At 38.4% G+C, this 17162-nt stretch overlaps 2 protein-coding genes and 1 long non-coding RNA gene across 3 annotated transcripts; all 3 read left to right on the forward strand.

Moving 5' to 3' along the window:
* The first annotated feature begins 2468 nt into the window (after positions 1 to 2468).
* Positions 2469 to 4578, forward strand: LOC145217316 (uncharacterized). Its single transcript, XM_080084571.1, has 4 exons — positions 2469 to 2648; positions 2776 to 2918; positions 3004 to 3228; positions 3503 to 4578. Exons 1-4 carry the CDS (start codon positions 2517 to 2519, stop codon positions 3951 to 3953), a joined length of 951 nt encoding a protein of 316 aa, XP_079940697.1. The 5' UTR covers positions 2469 to 2516; the 3' UTR covers positions 3954 to 4578.
* Positions 4579 to 6193: 1615 nt separating this feature from the next.
* Positions 6194 to 8193, forward strand: LOC145217317 (uncharacterized). The gene is made up of 5 exons (XR_013857359.1): positions 6194 to 6375; positions 6452 to 6826; positions 7036 to 7190; positions 7415 to 7486; positions 7731 to 8193. It is a non-coding gene; the product is annotated as an uncharacterized LOC145217317 (long non-coding RNA).
* A 3442-nt stretch (positions 8194 to 11635) lies between these two features.
* LOC145217315 (uncharacterized) lies at positions 11636 to 16180 on the forward strand. The gene has a single exon (XM_080084570.1). It carries the CDS (start codon positions 12353 to 12355, stop codon positions 13394 to 13396), a length of 1044 nt encoding a protein of 347 aa, XP_079940696.1. The 5' UTR covers positions 11636 to 12352; the 3' UTR covers positions 13397 to 16180.
* Positions 16181 to 17162: the final 982 nt, after the last annotated feature.

Below are 17162 nucleotides of genomic sequence, written 5' to 3' on the forward strand. Positions count from 1 at the left end.
ATAGCCACACAACAGAGCTTTAAACTGAAAAAGTTTACCCATGAACAGTTAAAAATTGATAGAAAGATTTAAGTGAGAGAAAGTACACAAACTATTTTTGCATCATGTACGCGTGTCTGTTAACTCGATTGTATTCCAGTTCGATACAGTGTCATTTTTGTAGTCTAATTACTAACCCAACTGGTTCTAAACAAATCACTAAATAAGTTTAATTCTTTTTCGTAACTGAACGTTTCCTCTTATTTTTTCGTTGGTTACTAATTCGTGCGTGTGAAATGTAAATACTGATAGGGTGTCATTGACATTAAAATAAGCACCCGTTTGTGTACGTCACCAACAATATTCCCGAAATGATTGTTTGAAAAAAAACAAACATTACAAAGTAAAGACTGACACTGTCCGCTTAGTGACGGCCTTAATTAAGCGATATCTTTGCCGATAATAAGCAACGGATCGAACTAAAATTTTGCAGATATTGTTGTTTGTGCTGTACAACCTGATGCTTCAAAAGTGTTACGATGCAATAAACATCTCAACCAAGAAACAGACCGTTTGTTTGCGCCAGATAGGACGTTAGGACGACTCGTTTGTCTTTTATAATTGTGCTTTGAAATCGAGTGACCAGGTAAAACCAATAAAAGCAGTAAAACAATAAGCAACACCTCATGGAATCACAAAAAAGGGTACACAAAAATGACTCAGATTCTTCATACATATTGTCACAAATCAATTAAAACAACAAACTACAAAAAGATATATTGCACAAATAGCAAATGATACTTTATGCAAATATATAAGCTGCTGATGCATGATATCAAGCTGATGAAGCTTTATGTCTATTGTGGAAGCTGACAGCACTCCCTTTTTTCATTTGGTACGATGAAAAGGAAGTTGGCTTATTGCATTGTTCTGTACGTACCACGGAGTACACGCAAATTATCCAGCAATATGGTGATAATCGTTCAATCATACATTCTTGTTTAATCAAACAAGAGTAAGAAGTATAACCATCAAACAACTTTATTCATACACAGGGCCATGCGCATTTAGTGACTAAATGTATATGATTATAAATCGTAGACAACCTAAAATATAAGCTTAGCGAAAAATACCGATTGCGATAAAACAAAACCATCAGCATTAAACTCAAATGAGCGGAGAGTACTTTAAAGACTGTGGGAGCTGGCCAAGGATGATGTTTTAGGAGAAAGAATATGGAACGAAAGTGTCGTTTTTTTACAAAAAACTATCTTCCTTAGGAACTCAAGTGTAGCGGAAAGTGCACAATTCAACCAAACTGTTAGTTTCTTGCACCGTAGATACTTTGAACGCTGAAATAAGTGTAAAAAGTAAAAACTCACTTTCCAGTTAATATGTAAATAAAACTGAAATCGATTTTTAAATCAGCTAGTTATTCACTATTACTTGAACGTCATCAATGCAATCCTGTGTTTTAATTTCAAGCGACGCATGTTTAAACAAAGCGCTAATATTCCATATCGCAACAATTACAGCAGCCAACGCAATCTTCACATCAGAATGTTTGATCATATTAGTTGGCAAAAGTATAATTAATAGAACATCCAGCTATCTTTCGAATACTTCAATACATAGCCGTACTACATGACGCACAGTTGTATGATGCGGCGTTTCCGCTTCACTGTGACGTAACAATCAGTCGAACCTGCAAATGCCTCCCTCAGGTGTTGTTATGTTTTGATTTAAACGTTTCAAGCATTAGCGTGTAAACTCTTGGTTGTATCTGGCTTGCTGTAGGAAAAAAAATGTAAAAGCAACTCACAGACGTAGATGTGCAGTCTGTTATGAGGATATTTCGTCAAAAGAAAATTTGTTAAGTTGATGTAAACGGCAGTATATGGCAATGCTGTATCCATTTTATTATATAAATCAAGAGTCATATGTAGCAGTTAGAATAGGTTAGCAATAACTTTTTGTTGTTGACACTTTTGTGTTGCATTTAGTGACAACAACGAAAACGACACTGGCAGTTATGGAAATTGCATGTGTGCCACAACAATTTGGGCATGTATAAGCAAGGGTCAAAGGATTTGTACATTTGTCGTTTCTATCAGGACTGTTTTGTGCCTACAGGTTGCGTCTTCATCACATGCTGCTTAACAGTTTTATTTGCGTTGTCTACATATCCGGCAACCCTGTGTTTACCGGCAGAGCATCACAGGAAGTATGACGTTATCTAAAACAATGGTAACACAGCATTACAATAATCGCATGTCCATATTATACTTGTTTGTATTGAAGCAAAGCGTTCAAAAGAAGCATACACGCGAGTAGTAGCAGAATTAAGAATCTAAAAGCTTGTTAAGAAAAGTGTTTTATTTTTCTATTTTGATTTGGACACTTTTTCTGAAAAAGTGAAAAAGTGTAGCTTTTCAGGCTTTATTTAACGTAAAGCACGGAACAACGTAATGTTACATTTATAGGTTGCATTTTCTTAGGCTAAGTAAAACTGTATTAGTTCGGTGGATTCAAACCTGATGATGTCATACAATTCAGGAGTTTCTCGTAGTGATGATGGTTTACAAGCAGGAGAAGATCCCTATTCAGAAGTGGGAGTCCCACCTGTAAAACCTATTCCTGTTCAGGGTTACTTGAATTACAATTTTGAGGTGGGAAAAACATACTCATATCTTGCTGATTTTGTTCATTGCAATCTATCCAACTTTCGCTAATGTAAAAAACATTGATGTGAAGTTTGCATTACTAAGTTGCTTATAAACCGCACACACTTTATAGGTGGGGAGAAAAGGAAAGGCCCCAGGTCAGTTCGGGGGCTGGGTACAACATTTTACCACCAGCAAGGATGGCAAAATCCTGTATGTATGTGACCTTTGGAACAAACGCGTACAGGTTATTGACTTGTTGAAGCGAAAACCAATGTGAGTGGAGTTGTTAATTGGTTGTGAAGAGAAAGAAATAATTTAACCAAAGTAACCTTGGTCTCGCATTCTCTCATCTTTGCAGAAGTTCCTTTCCGACCACTATGGAAGGATTTAACTTTCAAGCGCAAGGTGTCCAGGTTTTTAGGGACGGGAACTTATGTATTAATTGCGTTGGTTTTGACGGGAGTTCGAGGATCGGTATTTTCTCTCCCGAAGGCCGAAAAATAAGCAGTTTCGGACCGGGTGTGATCGGCTCAACATCTTGTATCGCTGTAGACAACATGGACCGAATCGTTGCTATTGACAGGCAAGCTTCAAATCAAGAGCACTTTCAATTAAGTTTGTGCAGTTAGTCAGAAAGTATTGTTTAAATGTTTAATTTTAGTTTTTAATAATAACAGGCCAGTCGATAGAATAAATACAAACTTAGCCCATCAATAAGTCTGGATAACGAATATATGTATGATTTGTTAAGAATGTTGAACTTATCAGATAACATTTTTGCACGACCTTGAAATTGTCAGAGGATTAAGTTCTTGGAACAAAATCTGACTTGAGTATTTGATTTTTTTGTCATGCAGATGCAAGATGCGGATTTCTACGTGTTCAAAAGAGGGCAGACTTTTGGAAAGTTTTAATCCAGGCATCAAGGGCGACCTTTTGCGGATTTGCTGCAACAGTAAAGGCCACGTGGTGGTGCCAAACCATCTTGAAAACCAGGTTGTGGTTTTTGACCCTTACGGAAACCCCATACACCTGATCCGCCCCCTAAGCGATTGTGGGTATGAGATGAAGTACCCGGTCGGTGTCACGTGCGATTGTCATGACAACGTGTTTGTCTGTGATGTGGGGAATCACCGAGTTTTGCAGTTCAACTCGGATTGCGAGTTCAGGGCTGCGACGTTAACCAAGCGTGACCACAAGCTATGGCGACCTCATGACGTCACTGCAACAAATTTGGGCGATTTAATTGTCAGCGAAGTTTCTCAAACCTTCGTAAAAATCTTTAATTTTTCTCCAAAAGTGTATTAGGATTTGCTTCCTTTAAAACTTTTTTTTGCCTTTGTTTTTTGTTGAACGAACTTCAAATTGTATTTGTATGCTACGAGTTTAGCATGATGTGTATATACGGAAGTTATTTATAGATATAACCGCACTGACTCACAAACAAAAAGTTTGGGGCCAAAACCGAAACAATAATTAAGACTTCACAAACACTTAAACCTTACAATAGACTTGCTGAATGTCAAAAGAGGTTAAATAATTTCTCTTTCTTGTTTTACTGTCATTATGTAAAGCACTGTACATTTAACAGGCACGGGAGAGACACGGGAAAGGAAAATAAACGAATGTTTTAACGGCCTTACACAAAAAAACACAGTCACAAGTCAGATATGACAGTCGCAACAGACCGCAGCAGGTATTAAAAACAAAAACTGGTTTACAAAGATCCTGGATGGTTTGATAGTCATTATGTATCGATGTTTTGTTGTCAAAGTACAGCTTTCAAGCGTTTGATTTTAAAAACAGTTTCTCAGGTGCCAACATGCACTGCCTTTTATAATGTTTTATCGATAAGTCTCAACAACTAACAGGATTTGCAAACTGTCTTTAAAAAAATCCAGCAATTGTCTGACTAAATTGTACTTTTTATGATTCGCTATTTAAAAAAAAATGTACACTACCAAACCACATTGGTTGTGACTTCTTGCGCAGTGGCTTATTTTCGGATTGATGTATAGCCGTTTTCGTTTTTCTTAACGTCATGCATAAAAGGTTGCGGTAAGCTTGCCAAATCCCTTAAAAAAACCTAGTGTACAAAACACTTTGCTTGTACAAACATCATTGAGATTCCACTCAACTGCCTTTCAACAATAGTGTCGTCTGTAACCCAACAGAACTTATAATCTTACCCCCAAAAAAATCCTGCCTGTAAGTATCCAAACCCATAGTTCAACCTCGGGTTTCAAAACCACTAACCCGTTTCAATTTTAGTAAAGCAAACTGGGATTAATTCACGAAGGACCTGAATGCTGAAATTGGAAAGGGTGCCACCAACCCCTCAAACAAACGTTTCCTTTTAAAAGTTGGTGTGGAACATATCAAAAAAGAACATTCCCAGAGGCTGCCTTAAGCAGTATATACTTGGACTGTCCGGTGAAAGCAAGGACTTATACGAAGATTATTTGGCCAGCTACAATCAAGATCCATTTTCTGAAGCCGCACTCATACGTGGAAATATCATTCTCGACCAGCTCAAAAATGAGAAACTAAACCGTTGAAAAGAAATGATTGAAAGTACCGACTTGCGTCATAACGGCAAGAAGACCTGGAAAACCCTCAACAAGCTCAAATCGGAAAACCAACCTTAAACAAGAATGGCATCAGTAAGACCTAATGACATTGCTCGCCAACTCGTACAAAACTAAATAACCCACTTCAGAGATAAACCTAAAACATGGCTCCTTAAATTTCTGATTAACTTTTTTTTAACCTCCTTGTTCAAAATTTGGAGAAAAGCTAAATTTGTGGCCTTATTGAAACCCAACACTGTAAATTATTTTGGGTAAAAAAGTGGCAACATTTTGGGCAATTGCAATAATAACCCAAAACGACATTGGGCTTAAAAGTTGTTTTACCCAAAATATAGAAAACGGTTACCCAAATTTATTTAGGGTAGATTATCTTCACACCCAATTTATGATATATACCCATCAAGCATTTTGGGTTGGTATTATTTTTACCCAAAATATGAGAATCACCCTTAACGGTAAAATGGGTTAATTCTTTTTTTACCTAAAAAGGTTACAAGACTTTTGTGTTGGAATGGGTGATTTGCACATTTACCCAAAATGGGGTAATTTGCATGGTTGTCGTTCCGAAACCATAAAAAATCTTTCACGAAACCGAAGAAAGTCCATGTTTACACACCACTGCACGCAGTCCCGTAACTGTAATTAAAATGCGTAACTACATATTTTAGTTTTTTAAGAAACGCTCTCCGCCATTTGCATGCAATTACCGGTAACAGGATTTTATGTTGCGGTAATTAATAAAACAAAATGGTTACAAACGTAAGTTTTTCAACAGATTTGGTGTGATTTGTGGTGAAAAATAGATAACCATATTGATGAAGTTTTAAATACGATGTTTTAAAATGTGAAAGTTTTTAAATTTACGCTTCTTTTGGCGTCATATAGTGGTTGGCGGGAATTCGCCCGAAACGTTAGACTAACGTTGATTTTCTTCAGTTCACGAGAGATAACATCGCAGCAAGGTATTTGAAGAAACAATGAATTCGTCTGTAGACAATCTAGACATTGTCATCAATTTGGTTTGAGATCCTTTAAACAAAATCCCAGAAAATGATCATGCAAAAAAGTTAATACAGGTTCACTTACTGAAAAAGAGAAATAACCTCTGAGATCATTAGAGTCATGACAAATTATGAAAGGTACCTGTATTCTGTTTGTTCAAAGTGTGAAACATTGTATTGTGTATACATATTTATTTTTGTTCATTTTAACCAGCCATCCGGGTAGAATTTTAAGAAGAGCAGCAGTTTCAGCTTTAGTGGCACTTGGAAAAGTTTTAGGTGATGAAGAAGCCAAGGTAGCTGTTCATATTCAATATAACTGTAACCTACTGATGTATTTGTAAAAATAAAGCTAGAGATTATTACTAATCAGTTTGTTCTTCAGATCTTCTGGTTGGACAAAATTACTCAAAAAGTAAATATACAACTAAAACAAATGGGAAAGTAACGAAAGGAAAAAACGCCATTCAAAAGAGCCAGCAACAATGTGTCGGGGCTTGCTAATTCATCAGGTGCTAAACGCCAAAAGGTTTCCAATACTTTTGACTGTCACATGGAGGAGAATTCTTCAATGGAACAACACCAAATGGTTTGTTTGTGTTTGAACAAAACCACTGTATTTATTCACATTTATTTTGTGTAACATAGGTGTCTTAAACATACTTCTTTATTGTTTTTACCTGCTTCTTAGAATTAATAAATGTCATAGCACATAATGCTGTTTTACTGTGGCATATCATATTTTATATGAATGCATGTTCTCACGAAAATACCTTTTTTATCATAACATTCATTCAGAACCTGAAGCATGAATTGATGAAGCCAGTCATTCTCAAAAACAAAATATTTCAGAGTTAATGGCACAAACATTTCCGACAGAAGTACATAGCAGAAAACAAACCTACACCCCGACAATGACAAAGGAGTGGCCACCAATTTCCACATTTGATGTAGTAAGATTTTTAATTATCCTTGCTTATTTGTCTTAATACATTTATGAGTCTTTATATGTTTTTAGTTGTTTAATTCACCACTGTTCAGTTATATATTTGTGCTATTGTTGGCTTATTTGGTTTGCAGCTATACAGAGACAGAATTTAACAAATTAATCCTACATTAGACAAACTACAGAAAAATGAGGGAAATTTTATTTGACAAAGTATTTACTTATGTACAGAAAGTCCAAACTGGGTCCAAACTTGAAGAATGTTGAAACAGATTCCTATTGAGGAAGACAACACCAACCAGGGTAAGTCTATCAAATTTTCAGATATATATAAATGTGATGTAAGACTAATCGTTATTTTTTCCAACTGATTGGAAACTTATAATTGGGTTGTGGCAATACTAACAAACCTACTGCCAAAAAAGACCAAAAAACAATGTGGCTCTGAGCAATACCTTTTGGACCTTTATCCGGTAAAATGACAATAAATTAAACTTATTTTTGTAATGAACTTACTATCTATCTAAATAACTTTTTGTACTTGTAGATCAAAACAACCTATGAACACTGACCTACCAGACCGCCACCAACCAGTTCTTATTGTATTTGGGACACTTATGAAAATTCAAAAAACTGCCTAATGTTGTAAAAGCACATTGTAATGCAGGTAGACTTAATTGTGTAGGGTGTTGTTGTCCTTCTGTCTTATTTTTATGCACTTAACTATGAATACTGCCCAAGGCACGGCCCTGCAGTTTGTTCAAAAGTATTGGCCTGAAATATAAAAGCCACTGATTGTTGACTCTGTTAAAGAGCTGGCAATAAAGTTGGAACTTTAAGTTACACTCATTTACATAGTGGAACTTGTTGTACATCATTAATACAGTGTATGATTGTGTATATACTGTATTGTTTGTTCAAAAACGTGTTTCTTGCCAGCCTGAGTTACTTTGGGCATTTTTGACTGTTCAGTCAACTTCATTCTTGTCATTGCATTGTCATGGGACAATAAAAATATTTTTGAAATCAATGTGTGAACATTTTAGGCTTGGATTTTTACATGGTTGGGTACAGTGGTTTTACCTGAATGTTTGGGTATTTAGTACCCAATAAGTTTGGGTGTTCATTACCCAACAAGTTTGGGTTTGTATTACCCATTAAGTTTGGGTGTTTATTACCCAACAAGTTTGGGTGTTTATTACACTAAGCATTTGGGTTAAAAGAACCCACACAGCATTTTGGGTTTACCAACGAAAGTACCCAACAAGCTACTCAATTACTTTGGGTAAAAACATCCCAATATCATTTACAGTGAAGAAGGACCCTCACTCGCCCAAAAGCTACAGGCCCATACAGGGGCGTATCCAGAAATTTTTAAAGGGGGGGTCCAACGTTTTATTTTTCGGAAATTCCCTAATGACGTCATACGTCATTAGATTGCTTTTCCACACAAGTGCTAAACCGCACGAGACTGAATACGTAATTAACATGTCAAAATGCCACTAAATTGTCGCTTATTTCGTTTTCTGGTTCAAACCGACGCGTTAAGCGGCAAAACGCTTTGTCCAAAATTGTAAGCAGGCCCAAAACCGTAACCCGGTCCAACTTTCGACTTTGGCGGTTTCTCTACCTGTCCAATTGGCAGAACGACAAATTATTTTAGCAAAAGCTTTTTAGTTTTCTGATCCCGCCGCTGCTATTTAGCTTACTCAGCAAAACTGCAGTCAGGCAATCAAAATCGTTGCTTAAAAAACGGGCAGCAATTTCTAAAGAACTGAACGCCTTTCTGAAGCGGCAATCCTACTGTTAAGTTGCGCAATGTCACGGATGCACTAAAGTTGGTAACTGCAGAAGGCATAAATTGTGTCTGGCGAGTAACAAATTACGTTTACCTTAACAACATTACTGGATTAACATCGATCTATTGTGTGTGGCAAACTAATACGTGTTTGTCACGTCGAAACTGTTAAGTTATTCTATTATTAACAAAGTTAACAGAAACAATACAACATTAAACGTTTTTAACCATTTTTACTCAGTTTACATTGTTTTACTGCAAAAACAGTTGCGTTTAGTACATTTAACACTAACAAAAACAAATTAAAACCAGCGTTCTAACCGGAACGTAACTTTTCGCTTGTTAGCGCATAAAACTCCTTGTTAAACCCTTGTTACGTCACAATTGGCGATTAGATAACAAGCGAATACAAGAGATTGAAGGCTCACGGCTTTGAGATAACGACTCCCTGTTATCACACAACGGTAACGGAACGATTTGAGCCAATTTAATTTACGCACAAAATTTTTGAAAACGGGGGGGTCCAGATCATGCTGCAGCCAAGTGTTAAACCTAACACAGTACATTGAAGATGGATTCGAAAACAAGATGAAACTGGCACTGTGTTTGTTGACCTTTCTGCAGCTTATGACACCATCAATCATAGAGCTCTTCTTTCCAAAGTTTCTCACGCAATTAAAAACCCCGCTATCACCAAAGCCATCCAATCTCTTCTCAGCAATCGTCGTCTCTATGTGGAAATGGAGGGCAGAAAAAGCCGATGGAGGAATCAACGAGGTGGCCTGCCACAAGGATCAGTTCTTGCACCCATCCTTTTCAACATATACACAAATGACCAGCCTGAATTCCACAACGTGCGTCAAATTGTATAGGCTGACGACCTATGCTTGGCTACACAATCAAAACAATTTTAAGTCTTGGAAAACAGGCTAATCAGTGCGTTATACGAATACTCGTATTACCAAAAATGGTGTCTAAATGCCAATCCATCCAAGACGCAAGTCTCTTGCTTTTATCTCGATAATCATAAAGCCATCCACAAATCCAATATCCGTTGGGGCCGCACGAATCTACAATACACCCTCAACCCAGTCTACCTTGGAGTCACTTTGGACAGGACACTTTCTTACAAAGTGCACCTGGAGAAATTGAAAAAGAAGATAGCTGTCCGTAATAACCTACTACGGAAGCTCGCTAACTCCACATGGCCGAAAAAGCTTTTTCACAATCCCCACTCTGGAACATAACCATGCTGCAGCCGCTCGATCAGAAAAATGGACAAGCGAAGTTGACCTAGCTCAATAGCCCGCTATTCCAGACCCTTCGGAATCACCCAAAAAGAAACCTACCTTGACAAGAAGGGACTGGTGCTCCCTAAATAGGGCTCGCCGCCGTGTTGGGCGCACCAAAGCAAACCTCCAGAGATGGGGCTTCGTACAGGATGCATATTGTGAATGTGGCCTAGAAACTCAATCGATGGGCCATATATTATCCCGGTGCCCTCTTGGCCCAGGATGCGTTGACCAATCTTCGAGGGACATTACGGAAGAGACCCTCACCTGGCTCCAGCCACCCAAAAAAATGAAAATCAGAAATTCTAAAAGGAGTGTTTAAAAGGCAGTATAGGCGCCGATTGTTGACGTCGGATACTTGCTGCATAGCTCAACAGATTGCTTGTTGCTGCCATTCTAATTGATCAGTATTTGCCTAAAAGATTGTTTTAAACTAAAGACGAACAATTAAATTGTAGAATACCTATTCAAAATTATACCTGACCTTTGGAGTGACTGCTACGCACACCATCAATCACATTGTGTGTAATTCTGTCGCCATAAGACAGATGGACAAGAATATCGTGTGTAGTTTCTCTTAACGGTTTATAATGTTGCAGGTTGTGGTAACATTTAACATGTCTGATACGTGCAATGAAGCTTGTATACCTTACGAATCCGTTGGTAACAAGCAAGTACAACAACAACAACGTTAATAAATGTTTAAGTAGTACGTATAGGTACCTAAACGCAGTAAAAAAAAACTCTTGGGCTGATTGCGTGTAGTGTGCACTGCACACATACCACCTACACTTAAAGGGTGAGATTTCTGGCACTGATAAAAGTTAGAAAAAATGTGGTCATTGGCGGCGTGGAAAAAAAAGATAGAGAGGAAGAGGGTGTGATTCCTTTAAACTGGATAAAAAACAATCAAGTTTTCTGGCCAAATTGTTCAAATGATGAAAAAGTTATTAAGACAATAGAAACACCATCAGAAGATCGGTTTGCATTTCTGTTGATAAAAACTAAGAAAAATTCAGAAATTAGTTCATTATATGATGTTCGTGGTAACAAACTTTATGAGCTTTTTAGATATGCGAAGAGAATGTCACCAGTTCAATGAATCCACCTCATTTGAGGATTCAGACCTGGATGAAGAGATAAAAAAGACAAGGGCGTCTAGAAAAGCAAAACACCCAAGCAACTTTGACATAGGTTTGGAAATGTTTTAAAGCAAATAGTTTTATTTTTTATCTCTTTTTACTGGTTTTAGGTGATATAGCCTACCTAAAAAAAGAGGATTGTAGTTGAGTTGGGTATGTAGATTAGCTTGTTCAATAGCTTGTGTTATATCCAGTTTCTAAGTTTCAAATATTTGTTTAGAAAGTGTCACAAATATTCTAGACCGCCCCATCACCGGATAGTTTGCGACCTAGTTCTCAAGTGACGATATCTCGCAACCACGGGACGTCCGCTGTGCGTACCAAGTCTTTTGTTGGAGGCTGCAGCTTTACACCCCCATTTCTTTTGTTTTCATTAATATGTGCCAATTTATCAGTTCGCGCTGTTACGGGGTGCTAGTCACCATTGTTTTATCTAAAGGAAATCGTCACGGCATGTTAGCGCCTTTTACCCTTTTTTCATTGTTGCATCAGCGTTATAAGAGCGCCCGTCGAAGGATAAAAAAAAGATAACAGAGAAGAAGATAGAGATAACTGCGAAGTAGTGCTGGATTGTTGTTTTGGTTGTGGTTGGACGTGAATAAATGTAAAAGAAGAGGTTTGCTGCCGATCAGAGTACACGAGCGTTAGCTGTTAAAAGAACTTCCATAGTCAGTCCCAATCTTTCGCGTACCCGTGAAAACGGGAACGTGACATCTGGGGGCTCGTCCGGGATCTGACTCAAAAACGCGAAGTTAAACACTAACCCCTGTAAGATCGGCAATGGCGTCTGCAAGCCAATATCTGGATATTGGGAAGCAATTGGGGCTCGCTGGCGAAGAGCTACGCAAGTATGTTGAGGAGCAGGTGAAACAGGACCGTGAGCAAGAACGTGAAGAGCGAAGAATTAATCGGGAGGCTGAGCAGAAAAGACGTGAAGATGAAGCCGAGCAGAGGAAGCTTGACGCCGAGGTCGAGCAGAGGAAACTTGACGCCGAAGAAAAAAAAACGTGAGATCGAGCAAAAAAACCTTGAGGCCGAAAGAGAAGAACGGCAACGAAACCGCGCCATGGAGCACGAGCTTGCTATGAAGAAGCTTGAGCTTGAGCTGGAAGCTATGAACCGCCGTGCAGAAAAAGCAAACACGGTGACATCTAATGTGGCCGGGTGTCCAGAGCACCTGACATACGCGCATAAGCTTTGTGTGAACAAGTCAGTCGACCCGGATCGTGTCCACCTGGTGGAAGAGCGAGAGCGCATTCCAGGGCCAATGGGTAAAGGGCTTGTGGCAGCACCTTACGAGATTACGGAAGTGCCGATTCCTGTGACTCAACAATCGACGGAACCAACCGCAACGATTCAGACGAGCGCTGATGAGAACGAAGCAGAGTCATCACAGGAGCTGATCAAAATGCAATTACATACAGTGGAGGGAAGTAAGACGGTTTCTTTGGACCAAAAGACGACGAAAATCTGCGATTCAGTGGGGCAAAACGCCACGCCTGAAACGATGACCGTTGAGCAACAAGCTGAGTTATCGCAGGAGCTGGTCAAATCGCAATTGCATTCGGTGGAGGGAGACGAGACGGTTTCTTCGAACCAGACGACGGCGGAGCAAAGCGGCATATCACATAATGTCGACGATGTGCAAGATCAAGAATTGGTTCAGAATCGCCCTAGTGTTGAGGTGCAAATGCTGGATGAGAAACAGTATATTTCTTCATTGCAACATATTCTCGAGGAACCAACTGGTGGCAGTCTAGGTTTAGCGCCGACCAGTGAGTGCAACTTTCAAAGCACATTTATCCCTGTCCTGCCGTGCATCACAACCGACCTACAGATGGAACAACCAATGCAGTCAGGTGACCAATTTGCGGAATCATCTTTCCGAGATTCCAAGCCATGTTACTTCCGGGGGGATTTCCACACGTGGTTCCGGTGCAGACGTAAGCAGGGAAAGGCAACGAAAGAAAACATTGGATAGGAAAAGCGATATCTTCAGCAAGCAAGAGCTTTGACTTTCGGATGGCACTGATGAGTTGCTAGAACATTTGTGCTAAATCGCGCGAAATTTTCTTGTTTGAAGAAAATCTCATTTTAAAAACGGGGTTGTGTCACAAATATTCTAGACCGCCCCATCACCGGATAGTTTGCGACCTAGTTCCAGGGGCGGCTCGTGCTAGGGTTCTGCGGAGCTGCAGCACCCCCTAGATATTTTTACTTAATAAACCTACCATAATATTACAAATAACTTTCATTATTTTTATTTTTTTATTCCTTAGCAATATATAATAAGCATAATTTCCGCCCTAATCACCTTTTTTTTTTCATTAAAAATTTTTTTTTTTGGAAACACTAATGTATATCTATGCTGGAACTGCAGCTCCAGTTTACTGACGATTTATGACGTTTTGCGGTTCTGCGCATGCGCACTTTGAAAAGCTACATGCTGGGCGAAATAGGAGCCAGGGTGCTGCGGCTCGCGCAGCTCCACCAATCACGTAGCGTGTGACCTGGGCACCCGGAAGTAGTTGTCTGTTCCGCGTTTATTGTGTGCCAAAGCAAATCACGTGTACCATCAGGTTCGACAATGAGTACGGTACGACAGTTATTCTTTGTTAATCATTTTTACAGTTTTTGATTGAAAGGTTAATCATGGCTTTTCAAGATTCTAATTCGGTGACTGAAAGTGAGCTTCAGCAACTTGAGATTTCGCAGTTATCATGTGCTGAAAAGGTAAGTATAAAGAAAAAAGGGCGTCCAACGCCTGATATTCAACTTTGTCAGCCAGGAATGAGCCACAACAAGAAATATATACGCAGTTTTAATTCTGAATGGTATCAAAAGAAAAAATGGCTTTGTGGTTGTGAAGTTAAAAATGCACTGTTCTGTTTTCCATGTTTGCTGTTTGGAGGTGATGAAAAATGCTGGACAAAAGATGGTTTTACAAATGTAGCCAAAATAGGTGAGAAAGCAAAAAAACATGATAAGTCAAAGAAGCATGTGGACAACGATGTTTCACTTTCACTTTTGGGAACTGTAAATATTAAGGAAAAACTTAGCGAGGCGTATATAGACTTTCAATTATTGAACACAACAAAAAAGTGGAAAAAAATGAAATTTTGTCCAAAATAATAGACTGCATTTTGTTCTGTGGAAACTTTGAAACTCCCTTACGTGGACATGATGAAAAAGATGAGTATTGATATAATGGACATGTACTGTTTGTCTAAACAGTAGCTGCTAAATTGCTTCACAGGAAGTGTTTCTTAAGAATGAACATTCTACAGACAAGATAGTATAGTGACCACCAAGCACATCCTATTGTTGACAAAGAAAAGCTAGTTACTGAAATGAAAATGTTTCTGTAGATCTGATGTTCATGATTACTTTGAAAATAATCTAGATGATGTTTTGACAAGTGAAATTACTAGGATGAAAAATCCTTTTTGCTGTTTCCATGAGTCCTTCAAAGGCAAAACAGTTTGGATGCAAACCTTTGTTAGGAACACCATTATTTCCAAAAGACTTGCACTTGCAGTGCTAGTACTACTAAATAGAAAAACAGTTTCTCAGTTGTCATTTGGAATCAAGGAAGAAGCTATCAATTATCATGCCCAAACTATAACTTTATGATTCATTTTGGTTGTAAAAAGGAAGCACAAGGTTTAATAATATGGTTTAAATTTAAGTGAGAGTGTTGTAAATTTTAAAGCTTGAAGGAGTTTTGCACTTAAAAAAAGCAATCATAAGCAAATAAAGCAGCAATTATAGCAGTTAAAAATCTGAAAGACAAATAATAGTCTGTACACAAAAATTCCCAAAAAAGTTAAAATAAACAAGTTCTGACACAAATGTAAAGTGGTTGTTAAATTTGTCAGTTATGATACCAATAAACAGCTGTATGGCTAGTTTTTTGTGTGACAATTATAATCTGTGAAGTGTCATATAATATGTTGAAAACGCTGACTGTGACCATAAGGTTACTTAAATGAAACATGGCCATTTTTTTAAATGTTGTCGAACTGAAATACTTCGACCTTTTTCGAATCATTACTTTTGTTTCTATATTCTTGTTGTGTTTTACCGTATTTACAACCGCTTAGTTTCGAGTCTGTGTCACGTGTGTTTTTGTTCCACATTATTACTGCATGTTATGGTGTTTAGCCGTCGCTGTGCAAGTAAACAAAATACACAAATGATATCGTCTGGTGTTTACACTCGTGTACATTATTGCGTAACAAAAATTACGTCACAATGGAGTTTCTAATTAAGATTTGTATTACTTGTTTTTCAACACAAAACAATGGCTAGAAAACTATAAATGTAGGTTTTCTATATATTGCCAACTTATATATGTTCAATAAAGGCTAACATTTTGAGCAGCACCCCCACAAATTTTAGGCACGAGCCGCCACTGCCTAGTTCTCAAGTGACGATATCTCGCAACCACGGGACGTCCGCTGTGCGTACCAAGTCTTTTGTTGGAGGCTGCAGCTTTACACCCCCATTTCTTTTGTTTTCATTAATATGTGCCAATTTATCAGTTCGCGCTGTTACGGGGTGCTAGTCACCATTGTTTTATCTAAAGGAAATCGTCACGGCATGTTAGCGCCTTTTACCCTTTTTTCATTGTTGCATCAGCGTTATAAGAGCGCCCGTCGAAGGATAAAAAAAGATAACAGAGAAGAAGATAGAGATAACTGCGAAGTAGTGCTGGATTGTTGTTTTGGTTGTGGTTGGACGTGAATAAATGTAAAAGAAGAGGTTTGCTGCCGATCAGAGTACACGAGCGATAGCTGTTAAAAGAACTTCCATAGTCAGTCCCAATCTTTCGCGTACCCGTGAAAACGGGAACGTGACAGTAGTGATGACACTGCACCTTTGCTACATAAGACTTATGTTTTTTCAGTGCTGCTAATTAAAGCATGTTTGTTGCACAGAGAGTGTTCGTGGAAATTATCCCGGGATTACGGAGGCGAGTGTGTTTTAGAAAATCGGAAACTATCTGAAGCATGCGAAATCCCGAAAAGGAGGAATGCCACCTAACAAATAATGTTATATTTTATTCAACGTGTTTCTTCGTTGATTGTTCTTTCAATTTTCTTTTAATAAATTTTCCATTTGTTATACAGGTATTGTTGAAGTTTGTGTTCAACCTTAATATGTATTGCAAAAAGTCGTCGGTAATAGACGCGATTTCAACGTCAGTAAAAGTCAAAAAACTGACGTCGTTGTTAGACGTCGAAACTCCTAAATTTTGTTGCATTTTAGACCAAAAAATCTTAGTGGAAACGACGTCTGGTGCGAACCTCATTTCGACGGCGCGGTGCCTGCTGGGTCTTATGTTTACTAGCACTATAGTTACCGCCAGCGGACGACGGTTGACGTAGGGCAGATAATATTACACGAAAACAGTCCCTTAATCGGATTTTTACGAAAGTTTTGGCATTATAGTAGAATACCTCTGTTTAAGAGGGTAACGCCGGTGGAAATGATATTTTTGGTATTTTGCCGTTTTGGGAGCTCATTTTAAAGGGCAGGGGACCCAGCGGCCGACCTTCAAGCTGTAAAACGTATCCTGGTCGCATAATTAGCTAAAAGGGACATGCTTTTTTTTCTCGACAGTTTGTGGGGTACTGGGCTCTGACAAAGTGCAAGCATCAAACCAAGTACAAGATGTGAACAAGGTTGAAAAAGTGAAAAGGAAATCAATAGTTAGCGATGATGTCAAGTTGTTTAAAAAATAT

Source organism: Phallusia mammillata, chromosome 3 (assembly GCF_965637545.1).
Source record: "Phallusia mammillata chromosome 3, kaPhaMamm4.hap1.1, whole genome shotgun sequence".
Classification (NCBI taxonomy): Eukaryota; Metazoa; Chordata; class Ascidiacea; order Phlebobranchia; family Ascidiidae; genus Phallusia; species Phallusia mammillata.